Raw genomic sequence first — 22,252 nt, 5'->3', positions numbered from 1 at the left:
TTGTTGGATTGTGAGATCAATGAGCTTGTTATGCAAGAGGTGAAAATAAATGGGAATCTTAGCTCTTTTACCTTTTTGTTTAGCAGCCATGAAATGCATCTGCTTAGATGTTTGAGGGCAGAGCACTGATCTAGGAATATTTGTAATGTCCTAAAATCTGTGAGAGAGGGCTGGAATAACGTGTGTGTGTGTGTGTAGTGATAGCATTTGGTTATTTATCCTGGCTGCATGAAGAATGAAGGCTTCAAGTGATTCCACAACCATATTAGGGGAAAGCCATGACCCTGAGTTTGCTCCCTGCTTCCTACTGCCTCATTAACATCCTGCAGCCCTTCCTATCCTTCCTGGAGACACCACTCCTTTTCCTCTTCTCTTGCCCTTCTGACCCTCCCACCACCACCACTCCTGGCTCACAATAATTACTGAGAGAAGAGAAGAAGGAAATGGGCACATGAAAACGATTTTCAGTCTTGAGGTCTGTGTGGAGTCACCCTCAGTTCCACAAGAATGGCATAATTCCTGGTTAGATTTTTCTTCTTTTGGTTTTCCATTCTCTCTATTTTTATTGTGGGTGGGTGGAGTTGATTATCAAGCCTTGGCTACAGTGCAGAGGGAGAGGTGGTTTATTTAAAAAAAAAAGTTAATAGTGTTGAATTCCATCTCACTAGCTAGAAAAGGCGAGGAGCTTACCTCTTGCTATTGCTACATTTCTTTCTTCCTTTTGACAGTGTCATTTTTATTAATTCAGTTTTAGTGAGTTCTCAGTGCTTACACAAGAAAATTTTTCCAGGTGATCTTTCTTTGCTCTTAAACAGATCTGTACTTCTTTGGTGGTATCTATTGGAGACAACATGTCATTTACAGAATACAGTAAAGTCTGTGTTACAGGCATGCATTCCTCAACATTTAACCCAAAGGAATGAGTAGATAATAGTAAATGGCAACAAACAATAGTTTGTGTGGAAGTATATGGGACTGTCACCCATGACAGTTACCAGAGGTTACATTCAAATAAAATACTAAGCAATTTAATATGTTAATGAGTTTTGAGTTTCAGTCTCCCTCCCAAGGCATGGTAGTTGAAGAAAGGGCAGGTCAGTTCTTCCAATTCTGTTCCAAAAAGTTGCTGTGGATTACACATTTCTGCATGAATTTAAATTTAATTTTTTTTCTTGAGAATAAGTGCCCAAATGCTGCAGTTATGGGGGTTTGATGCTGGAATTAAGTGCTGAACTAGCAGTGGGGAGCCCAAGTTTCTGATTCTCCGTTAGGCATAGAAGACAGCTGGGTGACCTTGGCCCAGTCTTGGCTCAGTCTGTATTTCTCAGCTCCCAAACAGCATCAAGTTTGCTGATTAGCCTGCTTGAAGAACTAACCTCTCATTGCATCATGCTTTGATGCCTTTGCTCTGTGAAGTAGGCAAGCACAGAGCAATCCAGCAGACTCCTCAACAAGTAAGACAAATGCTAAAAGAAAAAGAAAAAAAAACCCTTGGAATTTGTGGCAGCTGAACTTTTGTGAAATAAACACAAAACTCAGCATAGCGCTTGATCCTTGTGTTGAAACAAAGTCTTTGAGTTTCATCCAAAGAGGCAATGATCTGTGATAGCTTACAAACAAGGATTAGTGGGTTTTTTTTTATTTTAAGCTATGTAAGCCGTGGACTGCTTGTTAAGATGTAGTACCAACCCTGCTAAACTATAATGTATCTTACTTGTTTTTCATTTAGCGTGCAAAGACTAGCCATTGTAGTTGGTGAAACATTGTTTTATTTATGTTCCATCTTTCTACCCCAACAATATTCAAAACATCTATCATTTTTTTTAACAATTCCAAAAAATAAAAACACAAATTACCATCAATATTAACATGAAAAACTAGTAAAAGTTATGCCTTCATAGATTTTTAAGACCAGGGTTTCTCAACCTTGGCAGCTTTAATATGTGGCTTTCCAACTCCCCAGCCAGCCTGCAAGCCTCTGAGAGCAAGAGCATCTTCAAAAGGGACTCTTCTATCCATTTTATTTATTTATTTATTATTGGGACTTATATGTCGCCCTATCTCCCAAAGGACTCAGGGCGGCTAACAACAATAAAATACAATAATACAAAAGTTAAAAAGAAATTAAATTAATAGCCCCAGTAGAATAAATTTAAATTAAGTTAAAAATTAAAAACATAATTAAAATCCCTGTCAGTCCAGGCCAGCCTGATGGAAAAGGAGTGTTTTGAGTCCGCGGCGAAAGGACCGGAGACCCGGGGCCATCCGAAGCTCAAAGGGGAGTTGTTTCCATAGGGCTGGCGCTCCCACAGAGAAGGCCCTCCCCCTGGGGGTCGCCAGCCGACATTGTCTAGTCGACGGCACCCTGAGGAGGCCCTCTCTGTGTGAGCGCACTGGCCGATGGGAAGTCGTTCCTGGCAGCAGATGGTCCTGCAAGTATCCCGGGCCTAAGCCATGTAGGGCTTTAAAGGTAAGTACCAGCACCTTAAATCTCACCCGGAAGACAACCGGTAACCAATGTAGCTCACGCAGGAGGGGTGTAATATGGGAGTATCAGGATGCTCCCATCACTACCCACGCGGCTGCATTCTGCACCAGTTGAAGCCTCCGGGTGGTCTTCAAGGGCAGCCCCATGTAGAGAGCATTGCAGTAATCTATACGGGAGGTAACGAGTGTGTGAGTGACTGTACGTAGGGCATCTCGGTCCAGATAGGGGCGCAACTGGCGCACAAGGCGAACCTGGGCAAATGCCCCCCTGGCCACGACTCCAATATGATCTTCAAAACTGAGTCGTGAATCCAGGAGGATGCCTAAATTGCGTGCCCTATCAACGGGAGGTAACACCTCTCCTCCCATAACCAAAGATGGAACCTCTTGGACTCAACAAGATGCCGGTACGTAAAGCCACTCAGTCTTGGCCAGGTTGAGCCGGAGCCTGTTCTTCCCCATCCAAATCTGTACCGCTTCCAGGCAACGGGACATCACATCGAGGGCATCACTGGGTTGGTTCGGGGTGGACATGAAAAGCTGGGTATCATCAGCATATTGATGATACCTCATCCCGAAACCACGGATGATCTCACCCAGCGGCTTCATATAGATGTTGAACAGGAGGGGCGAGAGTACCGACCCCTGAGGCACCCCACAACTAAGGGTCCTAGGGGCTGACCTCTGCCCCCCTGCCAACACCGTCTGCGAACGGCTCGAGAGGTAGGAAGAGAACCACCGTAAAACGGTGCCTCCCACTCCCAATCCCTCAAGACGTCACAGCAAGATATCATGGTCGATGGTATCAAAAGCCGCTGAGAGATCTAATAGGACCAGGACAGAGGAATAACCCCTATCTCGGGCCTGCCAGAGATCATCCACCAGTGCGACCAATGCCGTCCGTCTCCGTGCTGTACCCATGCCTGAAACCCGATTGGTACGGATCCAGATACTCAGTTTCCTCCAGGACCAAAGGGAGCTGCCGTGCCACCACGCTCTCAACAACCTTCACAAGAAAGCGAAGGTTGGAGACAGGACGAAAGTTATTTAAAATAGCTGGATCCAAGGCAGGTTTCTTGAGGAGGGGCAAATTAACAAATTCATACAAGGAAAAATAGTTCATGATATAAGTAGAACCATATATATTTAAACTTTATGAAAAACATTTTATACTAGTTGTACCGTAGTTGCTAGACACTCTTTAAAGTAGCCCATGTACGATAAGTTGCAATAGCCAGATGTAATCCCGAGTGCCGCGTAACAGAGTGAGCGCCTGTTACTCGTCCCAGCTTCTGCCAACCTAGCAGTTCAAAAGCACGTAAAAATGCAAGTAGAAAAATAGGGACCACTACTGTGGGAAGGTAACAGCGCTCCGTGCGCCTTTGGCGTCTAGTCATGCCAGCCACATGACCACGGAGATGTCCTCGGACAAGCGCTGGCTCTTTGGCTTTGAAACGGAGATGAGCACCGGCCCCTAGAGTTGGAAACGACTAGCACGCATGTGCGGGGGAACCTTTACCTTTACCTTTAATCAGCATTAGTCATTCTCATTAAATTCTGCTGGCTTACAATAATTATTAATGCATTGGCATTAGCCACAATTGCACAAATATACTTCTTGCCATAGCTGCCCTCTTTGAATTCAGTACATCTGAGGATTAAGGAACACTCACAAACTATGGAACTTCTCTTTCTGGAGGAGTACAACCCTGTACAAAAATAGTCTGAACCTGTCACTGAGTTGAGTTACCTATTTATCATTAGCGCATTAATATTACATAGGTTTCAGCTTGTTCTCCTTCATCCAATCCATTATCAGGCTTAGGCGAGACTCAAAGGTATCTAAAATATCTGGATGCTAATAAGCACTAGAACTGGGTTCATCAGTCTGGGTAACATCCTGCTACTGTGCTTTGAATGATCGCCCCTGCAATTTCATGTAGATGTTACACTGTAGGGACGAGACAAGGAAATCTATGGGATAGTTTCGATCAAAGCTTTAATATTAAGTAGAAGTTTCCAACCACCACATTCTGGGTATTGCTTTATATGAAATGCTGGAACTACAGTAAAAGCTAAGGCCCAGTTCCCTCAGATAATCTAGAAGGGTGTCTTGTTGATCATTTTGAAAGCAACCAAGAGGTCCAAAAGCTCCATGGTAAAGTGCATTCACCATTTTCCAGTTTCACTGCAGATCACCAAATTAGCCAAAAACTGTACTTGAAATGTTTCCAGAACATCAACCATAGGTTTGGATTACTTTTCCCAGAAATTAAAATTTTAAGAGTGATATAATTGTACAGAACTCTTGGTCAATAGACAAGGAAGCACTGAATATTTTCCTCAAGTATGGGCCTAGCAATAGTAGAAGCCTATTAAGCAACTATAGTTTTCATCTCTGAAGACATCTTGTGCACATATTCAAGAGCTACAAATATTCTAAAATAATATACAAGTAGTTGCTGCTGAGATTATGTCTGTATGATCTGTTCCAATGCATCACAAGTCAAAATACATCCTTTCAAGTTTATCTGCAAAAAATAATTTGGAAAATAAAGCAAATGAGTCACTGAGTCAGTGATTGCCAACCCTTGACCTAGTATGGTATAATTTTAAGACTTGGCATGTCTAAGAATTTGGAGTTCTGATTACTGCGAACTTGGAAATACAGGAGTTTGAGGCTATTATTCTTTTAATGGAAAACTTATTTAACATTATGGCGAGTGCCTTGTCACTCAATCTATTCTTGTCTTCTCCATTAACTATTTCGATGAAAACAATGTAGAGTTGGTCAGCATTTATTTAAACCAAAAGAGTTGCATGGAAATTATTTATGGAAGTAACTTGTATTTTGGTAGAGAGTAGTTATATGAAAAACTCAACCAATGGTTGGTGGAATCTAATACATGTTTGCCTGTTTGCATAATCTATTCCTAATTTCTGTATAGTTATGCTTTAAAAAGTCTTTGGAGAAGGGCGGGATATAAATGGGATTAAAATAAAATAAATAAATAAATAAATTAGAATCTCTTCTGTTACATGTTGCTGCTGGCCAGAAAAGATTTTCTCTGCTGTTTTATATTCCACACAGATGGTTTTCTTGCTGCTTCTGAACACCAAAACCTAAGTCAGAATCGAGCCTTCGAGTTGTGTTTTTTTTTACTATGGTTCGTCACATAGCCAGATGTTTAGACTGGATTTTATATTTTTATCCACCTATTGAGTCCTTCCCAAGGACCTGGGATGGGCAGATGTGGATGTTTGGTGGTGTTAAAGATATGATTGTTTCAGTAAACTTACTTTTTGCAATTCATTGATGGTACTATTTTAAATGTTTCTGATAATCAAGATTTATTTTAAATAAATGTATACAGTGCAAAGTCACTTTGGGCTATGCTGGAAGTGCATTTCTGGAATTGCAGTCTAAACAATATGACAATTTTGGGCTTTGAAGGCTACTTTATATCATTTTTTTTCCGATAGAAGGATCTTTGTCCTCACTTATTAGAAAGTAAGAATTCTTTACAGTTTACAATTGAAGTGAAGGAAATACCATCAAGGTGATTAACTTCTGGGAAGTTCCATTCATACAAGTTGGAATAGTGGACTGGACTCAAGTAGAACTAAAAGCCCTGGATAGAAAGACCAGAAGAATAATCAGAATGAATTCACCCTTCTGCTATGCAGAGTTGTTGACAGGCTCTCCTTACGAAGGAAAATGGGTGAGCCCAACATGTGGCAAGTACAGGTAGTCCTCGACCTATGCCAATAATGCCCATTAGGTTCGCAAGTTGTGAAAGCCATTAGGTGATTGTCTTATTTAACGACCATCCCTGCTCTCGCCAATGTGGTTGTTAAGTGAAAAATGGGGGCCTCGGGGACTTCAGGGGGGCCCTGGGGGGGCCTAGTGCAGGCTGTACCCTGACCTCTCACCCCCCCCCCCAGACATGGCATGCTCTACTTCCTGCCCTCTAGGGTATCTGGAGCTATTGGGCCTGCTTTCCACTCCACTGGGTCCCATACGCTCCTCCCCCCTTCACAGATCACTCACCTTTTACTGTAGGTTTCCTTCTGGAAGTTCCAAAGATCACAACTGGGGAAGAACGGCAAACTGCTCCATCCATATGATGCATGGCCTGGCACCAGAAGCAAATACCTTTTTCAGATCAGCCTAGCAATGCAGCCAAGGGATGCCGCAGCTTGCTCTTCTGCACTATCTTCCTTTCTATTCCAGGTAGCCAGAAGCTGTGTGGGAAACAAGCTGGGAGAGCTTTGTCGCAACATCATTTTCCACCTCGCAACTTTTGACCTTTTTTTCTAGCCCAGGTGGCTAATGGCTGTCACAACTTGTCCACCTGTGCTACAAAGGGAGGTGAGAAGCTGTTGAGAGGTGGGGAAACAACGCTTGGACAATTTTTACAGAAGTGTCAAATTCAGAAAAATGAGCCTTTGTGCATATTCCACAGATATTTGTTTATTTGTGATGTGTAAATTAGAAGGGACAGATTATAAGATATTCTTACACGATACCCTGTTTATACAAGTAGTCCTCAAATTACAACCACAATTGGAGTAGAAGATTCATGAAGTGGTGCAATCGTTAAGCAGGACACAGTTTGACTGCAACCTTCCCTGCTAGCTTCCCCACTAACTTTGCTTATTGGAAGCTGGTTGGGCAAATTGCAAATGGCGATCACATGACTACAGGTTGCTGTATCTGTCCTAGGTGCAAGCAGGTTGCTAACTGCCTGGATTGTGATTATGCAACCACAGGGATGCTGTGACCTTCATATGTATGAGGACTAAGTTAATTTCAGGGCCCTCAACTTCAGTCGCTTAACAAATGGGTGTAAGCTGAGGACTATCTAACTTGTATACAAGAGAGGCAAACAAAGTTCTTTTGTTTGATTTACATTGATTTAAGTTTAATTTATATCTGAGCAGAATCAGAAGCAATAAATATTAACAACCTATTAAAAAAAAAACTTACCACGGGACATTGCTTTTTAAAAAAAATGTACGACAAAAGTTGTCTTTCCCATACCCATTAATATCTTACTCTTGTGCAATGTGTATATGTAACATTACTTTGGCTGGAACATTTTACGGTGTTGGTTCCAGATCTGTATCACTGATTTTGCAAATTGGAATGACCTTGTAGTAGTCTGGTCCGGTGCAGCAAAGTAGCCATTCACGATTATAGTTGTTGTTTTTTTAAAAAGAGCTTATTTTTCCTATGAAAATTATACTGTTTTGCATAGGAAAATTTATATCTGCAGTGAAATGGGATAAAAAATATTTTTAACTTTGCTTTCAAATTTTATTTTAAGAAATTTACATGCAATTCTTTTATAAATACACTCAAAATCCCTAACAGTCCAGTGTTGATTTAGTATCTAGTTAGTGTTGAAAAATGTGCTAAGTCTTGGAAGAGAGAGCAAAGAAACTAGTTTGCAGAGATAAACCTCTGAAGCTGGAAATTTGAATCCAGGTCAGGGGAACTAGATGCACCAAACCTCCATAAAGTTGCTTGCAGTCCTCAGGTATCCTTTTTCAGGTTGTTTCATGTTCCTTGATGTTCCTGTGGGCATGACTAGGATGAAACACTGGATAAATAGATGTATCAGTTAACTGAGGGTGAAATGTTCCAAAACTCAGCCTACTCATTTATTGCTGCTTGAAAACCCTATAGATACAAATCAGAAAAAAAAATGAACTGTGATTTTTGATGATTAAAAAAATAGTTAGAAAAAAATAAACTTTCCTTTTTGTAGCCATAGAATATGAGAGAGTGTTGTAATTATGCTTGATTTGCTGCAAAGAAAACCAGAAGTTTTTTCTATTTTTTTATATTTTTGCACTTTTGTCTGTTTTTCTCTCTTTTCATTTCTTTTCTTTCTTTATATTAGTTTTGGTTAATTTGTATATTCTTTTAAAATCTTTTTAACAAAATTTATAGGTACAGGTAAGTCCTCACTTAATGAGTTACAACAGACTTTCTTCCAAGAACAACTTATGACCCAGTTCCGGAATTCCAACAGCTGTGCTGCCCCCCCCCCCCCGCCCCCCAAATGCAGTCGTGTGATCACATTTTGGACAGTTGTTAACCAGTTCATATTTAGGCCATTTGCAGCATCCTGCATTCATGTGTTTACAATTTTAGCAGGCTTTTGTCATTTTTCAGCATTTATTTCTGGGTTTGGGCAAAAAACACCCATTGAGTAAAACAGGTTTGCTTAATGACTGCTGCAAAAAAGGTAATAAAATCAGGTACAATTATGCGGTGAGCCTTTTAATGATTGCCACAATTTATAACCATAATTCCAAGTTCATGTATGGTCATAAGTCAAGGACTACATATATGTGTGTGTGTGTGTATTTGTGTGTGTGTGTATATATATATATACACACACACCTAAAATGTTATGTGTGATCTTTGTCCACCCATAGATTGTATTAATGACCAGTTACAACAGCACGAAAAAAGTGACTTGTGACCATTTTTCACACTTATGACGGTTGCAGCCTGCCTGTGCTCACGTGATTTACATTCAGATGCTTGACAACTGATTCATGTTTATGACACTTGCAGGGTCCCTGAATCATGTCGTCCTCTTTGGCGACCTTCTGACCAGCAAAGTCAAAGGGGAAACCAGATTCACTTCACAGCCATGTTATTAATTTAAGAACTGCAGTGATTCACTTAACAAATGTGGTGAGAAAAGTCGTATAATGGGACAAAACTCACTTAACAAATTTCTCGTTTAACAACATAAATTTTGGGCTCAATTGTAGTCGTAAGTTGAGAACTACCTTTACATTGCCAGAGTAATTCAGTGCTAAAGAAAATTTAAAATCTTGGTTCAGGCCTTTTGTAGATGTTCTTAGCCTGGTATCTTCTAGATCAGAAGCCCCCAACCTTTTGGGCACCAGGGACCGGTTCCATGGAGAAAGGTTTTTCTGCAGACTGGAGAATGTGTGGTTTTGTGTGCTGGATGGGAGCTTTGCTTGTTTGTGCGGCCCGGTACCAGTCCATGGACCGGGGGTTGGGGATCCCTGCTGTAGATATATTGAGCGGTGGGTTTTGATTATGGTAGTCACAACACATTCTTAGTAAGATACCAGCTAGGGAAAGCCAGATTTATTTTTGAAAAATAGAAATTGTTATAGTTAAGGTGGAGGATACAGTGCCATGTTTGGTTTTCTCTGTAACTTTACTAATGCTGTGTGCAGAACATTTCTCATTCTCTGTCACACAATCTTTTTATTACAGGACTTGTTTGTTTGCTTTTTTTTCTGCCCTAGTTACGAAGTCCTGTTTGCTTTTGGAGTAGGGTGGATACAATATTTAATTGTGATGAACCATTCTGATTTGATGGATTTTGTGAAATACTTTCAGTTGGGTTCTGTAACCTCATTTCTGAAAAACATGAGCAGGTCACTGTTTTCCGGTTCCAGGTATATTGGGGATGTGGCACAGTTCAAAGAGATTACAGATAACAGCAGCCTTTTATGTCTGATGATGAAGTTTGGTTAGAATTAGATCATTGCTGCAGCGGTCATAGTTTCATTTTAGTATAACTGCACAGTGACTAAGAATGCTTTAATGTATTCGTTAAGTAATCCCTTAATTAACTAATTCATTATTTTAGACTTCCTGAATCTCCGGTGTGTGGACTACACAGCTATGCTGGCTGACAATAGTAGGAAGTCTTGTACGTATATCTGAAAGACTTAAGTGGAGGAAGGGTAGATTGCATCGCCACTGACAACACTGAAATTAAAACTCACCTCCTTTGCATCAAGTTTATATCATAATTTAGTGATCTGTTCTTGCTGCTGAACTTCTAGGTAACAGGGAATTAGTGTGCTAACTTTTGTCTATTTAAATTTATTAATTGGTTTTGGCAGTATATATTTATGACTTCCATGTGAAAAAGATTATGGCTTTCCCAGTTAAGATAAGCCACTGCAAATCAAAAGTTGAAATGGAATTGGAGGGATGTCCTAATGTCCATGCTACAGATTGCTTGATACTTTCTCTTGACTTGGTCTCCAAAGTTTGTGTGGACTTTGTGCCATTTTAATCTTCTCCACAATCCTGTGAAATAGCCATAAGCAAAGAAATTTGGTCAGAAAACCAGTCTACTTAAACTGGACAATTTCATCAAGCTAGCTTTTTTTATGGCTACCGTGTTGTGCTGGAAAGATTCCTGACTTTCTTAGCCTGGCTTTTTTTCCATGTGGCTTCTGTTTTTGATTTGGAGGAAACTGTTCAGAACATTATGGCTTTATTATTTAATTTTTATCCTTAAGTGGTGGCCCCCAAACCTCTTGAGACGTACAAGGTATTTGTAATTCTCTCAGAAACTGTTGGACTCCCCTTTTATGCAATCTTGCTATAAACTACTAGATGTCTTATGAGCATTCCTTTCTTCTTCTTCTACCTTTTGCCAGTCTAAGCAATTCCTCTCCTTTGGTATTTACATTCTTGGCATACTTGCACACTATTATCATATTCCCCATCAACTTCATTTTAGTAGGGTAAGCATTTTTTATTCTTTTTAATCTCATGCAGCATAGGCCTCTTCAGACCTGTAAGAGGATTTGTGAAATACACATGTGCACGCATGCACACACAGAGACATTTTACTACATCTTGTAGCATGTTGTTTTAAGCTGAAATGTAACACTTATGGCATAATTTAATTTGCTGCTGATTGTTTTCTTGTATGACACATCTTTTCTATTATTCTTGTTAATTTAATATTGCCAACTTTCATCTAATTGGGCTACCATATTCTTTTCCAGTATTCCTTTTTCCTAGGTTTTCTTGAGAGCAATATGATCTGCTTAGGCAGGCTGCATTGAGAAGTTAATACAGTTCAAAGTTAGAATACCTGTATATGTAGAAGCTGCCAAGATCAACCATTAGCATCACCGTTTGAAAAGAGTTTGGTAGCACAAATTTACCCCAGCTATGGGCTTATAAGTGATAGCAATACAGATCGTCCTCATTTAATATCTACGTGTTCAGCAATTGTTCAGAGCTACGAGGGCACTGGAAAAGGAAGTTACAACCCCCAGTCCTCATAGTTGCACTTCACAGCATCCCTGCATTCACACGATTATGATCCAGACACTCAATCAATCAGTTCGCAATTACAACATTGCAGTACCCTGCAGTCACATGATCACCATTTGCAATTCTCACTGCTGGCTTCTGGCAAGCAAAATCAATGGGGAAGACAGCAGAAGGTTGCAAAAGGCAATCACGTGATTGCGGAACATCACAAATATGTGGGATTTGCCTAACAAATGACCGCATCACTTAGCAACAGGATTCCTGGTCTCAATTACCATTGATAAGAAAAGAGCAGTTGTAATAAATCACAATGCCTGAAGGATAGAATTGGGAAACTGTTAAGAGTATTGGAAGAGAAACCCTAGAAAGCTGCTTGCTATTTAGAGAAAATATAAGGATTCAAAAGTCTGGTGCCCTCCAAATGTATGAGAGTGCAGTTCTCATATTCCCCCTATCAGTTGGTCAGGCTGGAATGTCTTAATCATTTGCAACCTCTAAAGATGCCAGGATGTTGTTGAGAGAAGTGGACAGCTTCTTATTAGAAGGACAACTAATCTAATTTCATCTCACGTTTCTAAGATGTCTGTTGATGATGCTTACTAGCATGGATTTCTGGAAATTTATATCAAAATGTTGCATTTACATTTTGCATCTGAACATTTTCATATCATTGATAGAACTATCAAACATCCACTTGCATATACACAACCTGCTGATTCCCCAAGAGAGCAACAATGATTTAGATGGTCTGAGTTTGAACGCTTCATTAAACTGCAAAATGTCTCAGATTTTTAAAAATGAAGCACCAAGTGAATCTTTCCTATAACCCAGGGTTTTACTTTTGAAATTTGACAACTATATCTGAGTATTATTACGGTATTCTGTTGTTTCATTTATAGAGAAATTATATCTACATTTGTTGTAGCAATTTTTTAAAGTCAATAACCTAACATCAGATGTTTTAAGTACAACCCTTAACCCAGACAGAAAGATCATTTCCATGGGGGTAATATTATGTTTTTTAAAACCAAAGTATAATCCGTTGCAGCTTCTAGTTTTTCTTGACCAAATGTCACTTTCGTATATATTTATAATATGTATTGCTATGTTTCCACTTGGGTAAATACTTGGATAAATGAGATCCATCTCCGTATTTTGATGTTTGTTGCAACTAGGAATATCATTCCTTCAGATCTGCATAACAGCCTTATGCATCTGGATTTTAAATACTGTTGAAAAAGGGGCTGCCAGGTATAAATATATTATTTATTCTTTTTCTATCTTTCCTTTCCTTTTTTATTTTTTTCCATTCTCTTCTCTCTCACTTTAATTTGTATTAGTTTTACAATCATATTTCTTAATTTTTCAATAAAATTATATTACAAAAAAGGAAACGACAACCTAGAAACATTGGTTCTATCTTTGCTTTCTTTTGCCTCAGTTGTTCTACTTCTATTTGCAAGTGTTTGTATTTCGTAATTTTTTCTAGTTCTTTCTCTTTTATTCTGCCATCTCCAGGTACTGCCACATCCACTATCCAGACTTTTTTGTCTTTCTTATCAATAATGGCTACATCCAGGGTGTTAGGTGGCAAGTGCTTGCTTGTCTATCTGAATTCTAGAATCCCAGAGCACTTTAGCTTCATCACTTGCTATTACTTTGCTTATTTTGTGGTTGCACCAGGTTTTGCTCGCAGGCAAATGGTGTTTCTTGCAGATATTCTAATGCAGGGGTCCCCAGCCTCCGGTCCACAGCATGCCAGGAAGTGGGCCGCACAAACAAGCAAAGCTCCATCCTCAGGATGCAGGCAGTATTCAAACCCACACCCCCCTCTGGTCCATGGAAGAACCTTTCTCCATGGCATCGGTCCCTGGTGCACAAAAGATTGGGGACCTCTGTTCTAATGCACCATTGCTGTGATGGAATCTGGCACGGATTGCAGAAGGGAGGGGATTTTTCTGCATACCAAGGATTTAAAGCCGCTCCCTCCTCCAGACCAGCGCCAGATGCCATTACAATTGTAGCTAGTTTGTCGTGCCATTTGTACCCAGTCTAGTATGCAGTCCTCTTGCAGCAGCTAACTAGGTGTCCACTGTTTCTTCCACTTCTTTGCAGAGGCAACATTTGCTGCCCGTTCCCGTCTTCTCAGTTTTTGTATGGGCTAGTTCACAGGTCTGCAACCCGCGGCTCCGGAGCCGCATGCGGCTCTTTCAGCCATCTCCTGTGGCTCCCAGTCCTCTGCCATGTGCAATTCAAAAAAAAAAAAGTGGAACTAAAAAAGTTCAACCAATCAATTCAAATATGCAGGGTAGGTGCATATCTCGCCTTGGCTCCACTCTTCAGTGAAACCCTGTTCTGCGCATGTGCGCATGTATGCGCATGCGCGCACATTTTTTGCGGCTCCCAGTTTTTCCTTTTGTGAGGGAACCGGTTCTGAGTGGCTCTTTCACTGTTTCAGGTTGCTGACCCCTGGGCTAGTTATTTAGGCTTGGTCTTGTGCAGCTAGAATTAGCCCCAGTAATAATAATGGGGCCATTAGAATCAGGGCCATCTGGATTTTGTGGAGGCCCTTGTTTCAGAGGGCAGGTGCTACTGCATAGAAGGCAGACTTCCAGGATCCCAATAGATGACATTGTTTACTCAAACAAACCCAGAGTACACCAACTCAGCAGGATGAAATTGGTCAGGCAGATCCTGTAGGAGACAGGTGGTATCACATAAAGAGAACTTCTGAATACAGGTAGTCCTCGACTTACGTCCCTTCATTTAATGGTAGTTCAAAGTGACTTACAACCAGTTTTTGCACTTATGACCATTACATTGTCCTGCAATCACATGATCAAAATTTGGTTGTTTGGCAACTGGCATGTATTTACAACAATTGCAGAGACCCAGTCTCACATGATCACCATTTACAAACTTTCCAGGGAACTAACTAGCAAAGTCAAGGGGGAAGCCAGATTTGCTTAATGACAGCTATGATTTATTTAACAACCATGGCAAAAAGTTGTAAAATTAGGTGTGACTCAGTTAATAATTGCATAGCTTAGCAACAAAAGTTCTGATCCCAATTATGGTCATAAATCAAGGACTACCTGTATGATAATTTTGAGCTGTTCTGTAACCTGATGGGAAATGATCAGCATTATATATAATATATGTGGAAGATTCCAGGTTGTTGAAGGTCCTAGACCTGGAGGCACAATTGGTCCTTCAAATACCTTGATCTTAGGTCATTTAAAAAGATATTGACTACCCACCCTTTTGAATCCATTGTATAGATACCAGGTTATGTACTGCTGCTATAAAATATGGTAGAATGCATACATGAGACTTAACTAATGGGCAACAAAAATTACCCTGAGCTCTTTCAGGTACTAAAACAAAATTTTACACATTTTCTTCATGACTTTGATTGTCCATACCTGTCTGATATCTAGGAATCTGATGAAATTGAAATCTCTTTAGAATGGTAGGCTAGAGACAGTCCGCACTTTGTGACCACAATCAGGACTACACTTTCGGTTGTTAAGTGATGTGGTCTTAAGGGAGTCATTATGTGAACACACCTGGTTTTACAACCGTTTTTGCCACAGTTGCTAAGTGAATCATGCATTTGTTAAGGGAATCTGCCTTCCTCATTGGCTTTGCTTGTGGGAAGCTGGCTTGTGACTCTGAGATGCCACAAACAGTGTTGTGAAATAGCTGTTGAGGGGCTCTTCTTCATTCACATGGGATAATTTCATCTCCCTTCTTCTGCTAGGTACTGCCTATTATTTTTTATCCTTTTTTAAACTGGTATACATCCAAATAAAACTGGTAGCAGCTGTCCAACATTTTTATTTTTAAAAAATACAGATAGTCCTTGACGTATGGCCACAATTTTGCCCCAAATTTTTGTTGCTAAGTAAGACAGTTGTTAATTGAATTTTGCCTCATTTTATGACCTTTTCTTGCCACAGTTGTTAAGTGAATCACTGAAGTTGTTAAGTTAGTAACATGTTTCCCATTGGCGTCCCCATTGACTTTGCTTATCAGAAGGTCGCTAAAGGTGGTCGCATGATCCTGGGACACTGCAAACATAAAATATAGATTAGTTGCAGAGTGTCTAAATTTTGATCACATGATTATGGGGAGGGTGCAACAGTCATAAGTATGAAATATGGTCATACTTTTCTTCAATACCTTTGTAACTTTGAACAGTTACTAAATGGAGCTGTTATAAGTCAAGAACTACCTGTACTTGTGGAGCTCATTGGCATTTGAAAGTAAAAATGATGTCATTAGCTGATGCTTTTTTCCTGCTATGTGTTCTGTTCAACCTACGACCGGCCCTGTTTGTGTGTCAGGGACAACCCCTTTTTCCTTTTAACAGTCAATAGGCTGGAAAAACCCAACCCAAATTTATTTACAGTTCAAACAAAAAAGCAACAGAATGTTTCCTTCAATAAATGATTCAAAATATCAAACAAGAGTCAACAAACAAGAGTTAAACAGAAGTAGCAAGAACAGACCAGGATTCTCTTACAATGTCTCCAAACGGTTGCCTTCAGCAACCAGCCCTGCCCACACCTTCCCCTTTTATTATCAGTCCCAAGGCGTGGCTTCTCACTGCCTTCTCTTCTTTTCACTGAGTTTCCTCATTGATTTTCTGCTGGATTGCCTTCTGCTTCTAGCGTCTCTGAACAGATTCAGCTATGACTCCTCTGAGTCCGACACCTCGTACTCACACAGCTGAACCTCATGAGGAACATGTCTGGAGGGGCCAGGCTGAGAATCCTGCAGTGCATCAGACCCTCCCTCCAACACCAAAAGCTCTCCAAACCCCTCCTCCTCCTCAGATTCATCGGACTCAGCTGCTGGGAGCACAGGCTGACACTGAATCACAACACTATGCTAGGAAACCCAAGCAACTATATTAAATACAAATTGACAAATACTGAGGATATACGAAGATAAGACCCTAATTTCCTGTTGTCTTCACACATTCATATGGACACCACACCATCTCTCACTTTCCAGTGGCTAGAGAAATAGAGAGGAGAAATGAGAAAACCTTGCTTACCCGGCTCTAGTTTCCATGTGGTGTTTTTTTCCCTCTATGTTTTCCTAGGGATATCAAGTTCCTGCACCTCAGCAGAGTAGTCCATATTCGTGTCAGAAGCACCTACAAAGCTAACCGAAATGGTAGGCTGGGATTCATAGCTGTAGCAACAGGTGGCCTTGCCCCATACCAAATCAGGTTGTACAATCTGGGATGGGCCTAGCACACATGCTTCAGTACGCCTGCCCATCAGCTGGGGTGTAACCAAACTCATTCCTCTGAGATGAAAGCAGAGAAAGTTTCTTTCAGGTTGGATTTGCAGGCTCCACTTGATCCTTTCTTAGACGTATTGGAAACTCAGCAAGACCTGAGTATCCATCCACGAACTGCTTCTGAACACTGTATCTCTGAGTGGAGAATGTGGCAGATGAGATCATTGGATGGTTTCTCTATAAATGCTTTTCTTGCTGCAGACAGCGCTCTGGTATGGATATATTATTTTATGTATTCTATATGAAGAACCTATGGAAGCCTAGAGTCATTTTGCTGGTGTAAACAGAGTTTAGATAACTGATTTAAATATTTTTGTTTACATCTTATTTTTCTTTATGATGATGATAGAACTACATAGTTCTATCATTTTGTTCTATGTTTGAAGGGCTTAGTATCCCTTTTGTTTGTCTGAAATGAAGAGAGATCTTCCTGAGGCAGCTGTCTTGAACTAGGGAGCCAAACTGGTTGGGGTGCAACAACAGCTGGCATGTGTGGCATTCCAAAATTTGGTTTGAATGGCATCCACCCTATCTATGTTTATAAGGTGTGTAAGGGTTTGTTAGCAGAAACAGGAAGGGAATGGCAAAGGTGGAATGCTTCTGGCTTACCTGAGAAGCTTCTACTGCACGTTTTACATTTAAGATTGTTTTTTCTCAAATCTGATTTGTGCCATAGCCTTGAGTGGGCGATTTTAATATTTATACATTACACCTCCTATGTTAAGCAAAGCTTAACTATGATTTGTTTGCTCCATGTTTTGTGCACAGAAAAAGGAAAACGTATTTTTTTAAAGATATGATTCTTAGTGCAGGATAGCCCTTTAAAAGAAAGTTCGGTTTTTTTGCAAATACACACAAAAGATGCTGTCCCTAAAGAATAATTCATGTCAATGATGAAAAAATGTGTCCTTTTTTTCTGAGAAAAAATGTGGGTAGCTCATTTATCTCAAGTCTAATTACTTATTTATATAGGTAAGTTTAAATGTATTCACCAGTCAATCACTACGGACTGAGCACTTTTAAAAATGTTGCAGAGAAAGAGCTCCTGACCTAGTCATGGATGGAGAGCCCCATGGAATGCAAGGGCTGTAGGCGAGATCATGAAATCAAAAAAACTACCCTAAAGAAGGCAGTGGCAAACAATTTCTGTATTGTTATTGTTGTATTATGTCTATTTAATTATCAGAGATTTGATTACTAATTTATTTGAGAGTTAATGTAGCTATGCAAACATATTAAGTGTGAGCTAATAACTGTATTGTACAAGCAAAATTAATGTTAAATAACAACCAGTACATGAAACTGTTAAAACAATACAGCTCACTTTTTTACATGTTGTTCCTGCCTTATCAGTTACCGGAAGAATAATCAGCTTCTGTTTGCTACTTAAACCAATCATGATTAGGAAAGTTTTTTTTTCTGTTAAAATCTCTAGATTTTGTCTGCCATAAGCAAGTTGGGAATGGAGCCAAGCATAGAATAAGTAGCATATCGTGTATGTATCATAACAGCTTATCTGGCAGTAAATGCTTATCTACCCTGAGGAGAGTCAGGGTATTAAGTAATAAATAAAATTATGTTCTAATTCTTTGAAAATAGATCTAATAACTGAATTTGGGCCAACAAAATGTTTCTTTTCAGTTCTACAACTGCAGTACAGGAAAAGCAGTAATCCTTATTACTCCCCTAAAGGCACTCTTGTAGCGATTCAGTGAGAAAGACCTGTTTGCGTGCTGCTGTTTTGAAGTAAGGTTATAAGCCTCCTAGATATTCTGGTAGCTATAAGTGTAGATGCTTGCTATTTTTTGTGTAGATGAGTTTTAATGTACATTCTTGTGATTCAGGGAGATGGAGGATGTGGATGTTTTGAATACATAAAAGAGCTGTGGTTGATTGTGTAGATAGGTTGGGGAGATATACTGTAGAGGACTTGGTCTCTCATCTTCTCTCTGCATAGAAACCAAGTAAGAGCTTTAAGGAAGAAAACTCTTTCATCTGAATCCTTCTCTATTACTACAACCCCCATCAGGTTAAAAAAAACCCAAACTAATCTTGGAGACTTAACTATATTTACAAAGCAGAGTTAATTAGTCATATGCAGGAAACATGCAGCAGTGGGTCTATGGGTGAATTTTTTCATGTTTTCAGAAGTAAGGGTTTATTGTATATTTCCCCAATGTGTGCTTTAATTTAGTCTTTTCCATCTTCTCGATGCACTGAAATGTCCTACTGTGCCACCCACTTTGTCAAAACGTTATGAATGATAATCATTGCATACTGGAGAGTATAAGGTCAGGGAATGGTGAGTTTAACCTTGTGCTCTGTATTAAATCTGTTCTGTCCTCATCTCTCTTTCCAGCCAGATCTTCTGAATTTCAAGAAGGGATGGATGTCCATATTGGATGAGCCAGGAGAGGTAAGGTGGAAGAATTATTAGAGCGCAATCATCTCCTTCTCTCTATTTGAAGAATTATTAGGACATAATCTACTTCTTATTCCTACTCTTCTTTTTCTTCCATTCCCACTGAAATAATGGTTTTACGCCAACCCCATTTTGAAAATGTGGAAATTAAATATGCTTTTGGTTTTTCTTCATAATTAAATGCATTGCTTTACAGAAGCTTTCGCTTGTGTAACATAAATAAATTATATGTGTCAGTAAAATACCAGTATGGATACTTTACCTAATGTGTCTTCTGTGATTCTTACTGTTGCATGTTGCATGTTCCTGTCAGAAATGGCTGACAAAAAAGTTGGGAGGAATTTTTTTCATAATTAAGTGGCTACTCATGAGGCCGAGTGTTTTTTGAGCAGTATAGGTGTTGAATGGTTTGTGTTTTTGAGAACAAAAACATCTTATATTTTGTCTTGCTGTTCTCCTTCGGTTAATGGTTTGGCCAACAGTGGACAAAGCACTGGTTTGTGCTGACAGATTCAAGTCTGAGATACTACCGGGACTCCAATGCCGAAGAGGTAAGAAAGTGACCTGCATGGGAATCTTTTGGATGTGGTAGTCGGGTATTCAAGGGAAGACTACTGTGCAATGATTGTATGTATTTCCTTCAGGGGAAAATAGAAATGATATGTCATGTATTTCTTTATACACTGAAAAGATAACATGACACTTAGCTTGGAAATAATTATTTAACTGAAGTTGATTAGAGGAAGGAGGCTCCACTAGGCTGGAAAGGTTGTATATCGGGAGATAGGAAATTCCTGGGCTAGATGATTTGCATAACACTTACGGTCTGGAGGTCTTTTCAGGCAGATGATCTAGATGGAGAAATTGACCTACGTACTTGCACCGACGTGACAGAATATGCAGTGCAGAGGAATTACGGCTTCCAGATACATGTAAGCGCTCAGAATCCTGGCATTTGGAAATGAAATAAAAGGGCCATATAGTTTACCGAGTCCAGCAAAGAATTCTCTAAGGTTCTTTAATTCTGTTGTGGAAAAGATGCTTCTGTTTTCCCACCATAATGAAGTAAACGCAAAAGATGGCAATTTAGCTTGTGAATTGAAATTATTTTTTAAACCACAGTCATAAAATTGTAACAGAGAGGATTTGATCAAGCTGAAGTTTTCCAAATGGAATAGGCCTTCGGTTTGCATGAATACTGTCGAACAGAGGGTTAAACTAAGTGGGACACAGCTTCAATTACAGTTAGTTGACTTAGGACTGTGTAATAGAGGCCAGAATTTCAGTTGTGAATCATTGTGTTCTTAAGGCATCATGTGACTGGACCTGGTGGTTTTTGCCATTTTTTTGCAGTGGTCATTAACCAAACCCTGTGGTCATTAAAGGGATCTGGAAGCAAATGCTGAAAGCCAACACAAAATGCCATAAATTGTGGTCATGTAATATGTGCAAATGACTGTAAAGATGAACTGGTTGCCAGGTGCCCAACCAGCGCATGACCATGGGGGTGTGAGGCCATCATAACTTCAAAATCGGGTTATAATTAGCTTTGGGGGAAGGGATCCATCATTACTTTGAACAGTTGCTAAGTGACCAGTCATAAGTTGAGGAATACCTGTAATACTTAGTTTATAAGGTTCTTATGTAATGTTACCCTTATTGAAATCTGGCTGTTTCCTAGTTTCCTGTTTAATCAAAACCCAAACCTGAACTCAAATGTACTTGCAGGACTTAGTACTATCTGAACTTGGTTGTTTGCTTACAGATGTTTCATTTTCCAACTTCTTAGGCAAATGAAACATTTGCAAACAAACAACAAAGCTCAGAGTGTATTAAGGACTCCACAGTTCAGTCCTGAGCTACACTATATTATCTTCTGTTGCCAGTGTATGCTGGCTTCCATTTGGCTCTTACCTTTTCTATGTTGAAGGTGAGCCAAAGGTGTACTTGAGGTGTATAATCAAGCACATTTTGTGTGTTTCTTTTTTCCAGACTAAAGATTGTGTTTTTACATTATCTGCAATGACATCAGGAATCCGTCGGAATTGGATTGAGGCTCTGAGGAAGAGTATTCGACCAGCCAGTGTGCCTGACGTCACAAAGTATGTGGTGCATCAAGCTTACCAATAATTAAATTATAAAGTTAAATCTATAAGACTATGACATTAGAATGGGGATGCCAGAGCAATCATCTTAAATCTGGTGCTCTTTAACAGACATGGTGGTTGAGAATTGCAAGCAAAGCAAACACAGAGGACTCTGCTGAAGTTTTGGTGAAAAACAGGTTTCTTGTGGAGTTGAGTGGAAAGTGCTGCACCTCAGTACTGTCTGCTCTGGTCAATAGTTCTTCTCTAGATTTCAGAAATCCCTCTTCTCCAGCCCCGATTAAATTGGATATAGGTAAAGGTTCCCCCACACATGTGTGCTAGTCGTTTCCAACTCTAGGGGCCGGTGCTCATCTCCGTTTCAAAGCCAAAGAGCCAGAGCTTGTCCGAGGACGTCTCCATGGGGTCATGTGGCTGGCATGACTAGACACCAAAGGCGCACGGAACACTGTTACCTTCCCACCGTAGTGGTCCCTATTTTTCTACTTGCATTTTTACGTGCTTTCGAACTGCTAGGTTGGCAGAAGCTGGGACGAGTAACAGGCGCTACGCGGCACTCGGGATTCGACCCGCCAAAGTGCCGATCTTCTGATCGACAAGCTCAGCATCCTAACCCACTGAGCCATCGCGTCCCTTGTTAAATTGGATATAGCATCCTTTAAATGTTCATTTGGAGTTAGATTGCTATGCTGGGCCTCTTTCTGATTCCCAAGAGGTTGTCTAGTTTGATCTAGTGTTATCAGTCTGGAATGCCTACTCTTCTCTCCAACTGAGCCAGGTGAAAATATTTATTAGCATTATTCATCATAAATGTTTTGTTGTATTTCCAACAATCTA

General features: G+C 40.0%; 1 protein-coding gene and 1 long non-coding RNA gene across 2 annotated transcripts in view; one reads left to right on the top strand and one right to left on the bottom strand.

Moving 5' to 3' along the window:
- Positions 1 to 22,252, top strand: part of TRIOBP (TRIO and F-actin binding protein) — a gene marked incomplete at its 5' end in the record, with an annotated part of 61,566 nt that overhangs the window by 26,227 nt on the left and 13,087 nt on the right. The window contains 4 exons of the mRNA XM_083365373.1: positions 19,248 to 19,304; positions 19,793 to 19,861; positions 20,153 to 20,242; positions 21,303 to 21,412. Of these exons, the coding sequence (XP_083221499.1) occupies positions 19,248 to 19,304; positions 19,793 to 19,861; positions 20,153 to 20,242; positions 21,303 to 21,412 (326 nt within the window). The remainder of the gene's footprint in view (positions 1 to 19,247; positions 19,305 to 19,792; positions 19,862 to 20,152; positions 20,243 to 21,302; positions 21,413 to 22,252) is intronic.
- Positions 619 to 6,457, bottom strand: LOC310642078. The gene is made up of 3 exons (XR_014492827.1): positions 6,041 to 6,457; positions 1,377 to 1,466; positions 619 to 837 (listed from the first exon to the last, which is right to left on the bottom strand). It is a non-coding gene; the product is annotated as an uncharacterized lncRNA (long non-coding RNA).

Source organism: Vipera ursinii (genome assembly GCF_947247035.1).
Source record: "Vipera ursinii genome assembly, chromosome: 6".
In the NCBI taxonomy this organism is placed as follows: Eukaryota; Metazoa; Chordata; class Lepidosauria; order Squamata; family Viperidae; genus Vipera; species Vipera ursinii.
Note: the sequence above shows the minus strand (reverse complement) of the source record. Positions and strands in the feature narration are given on the sequence as shown.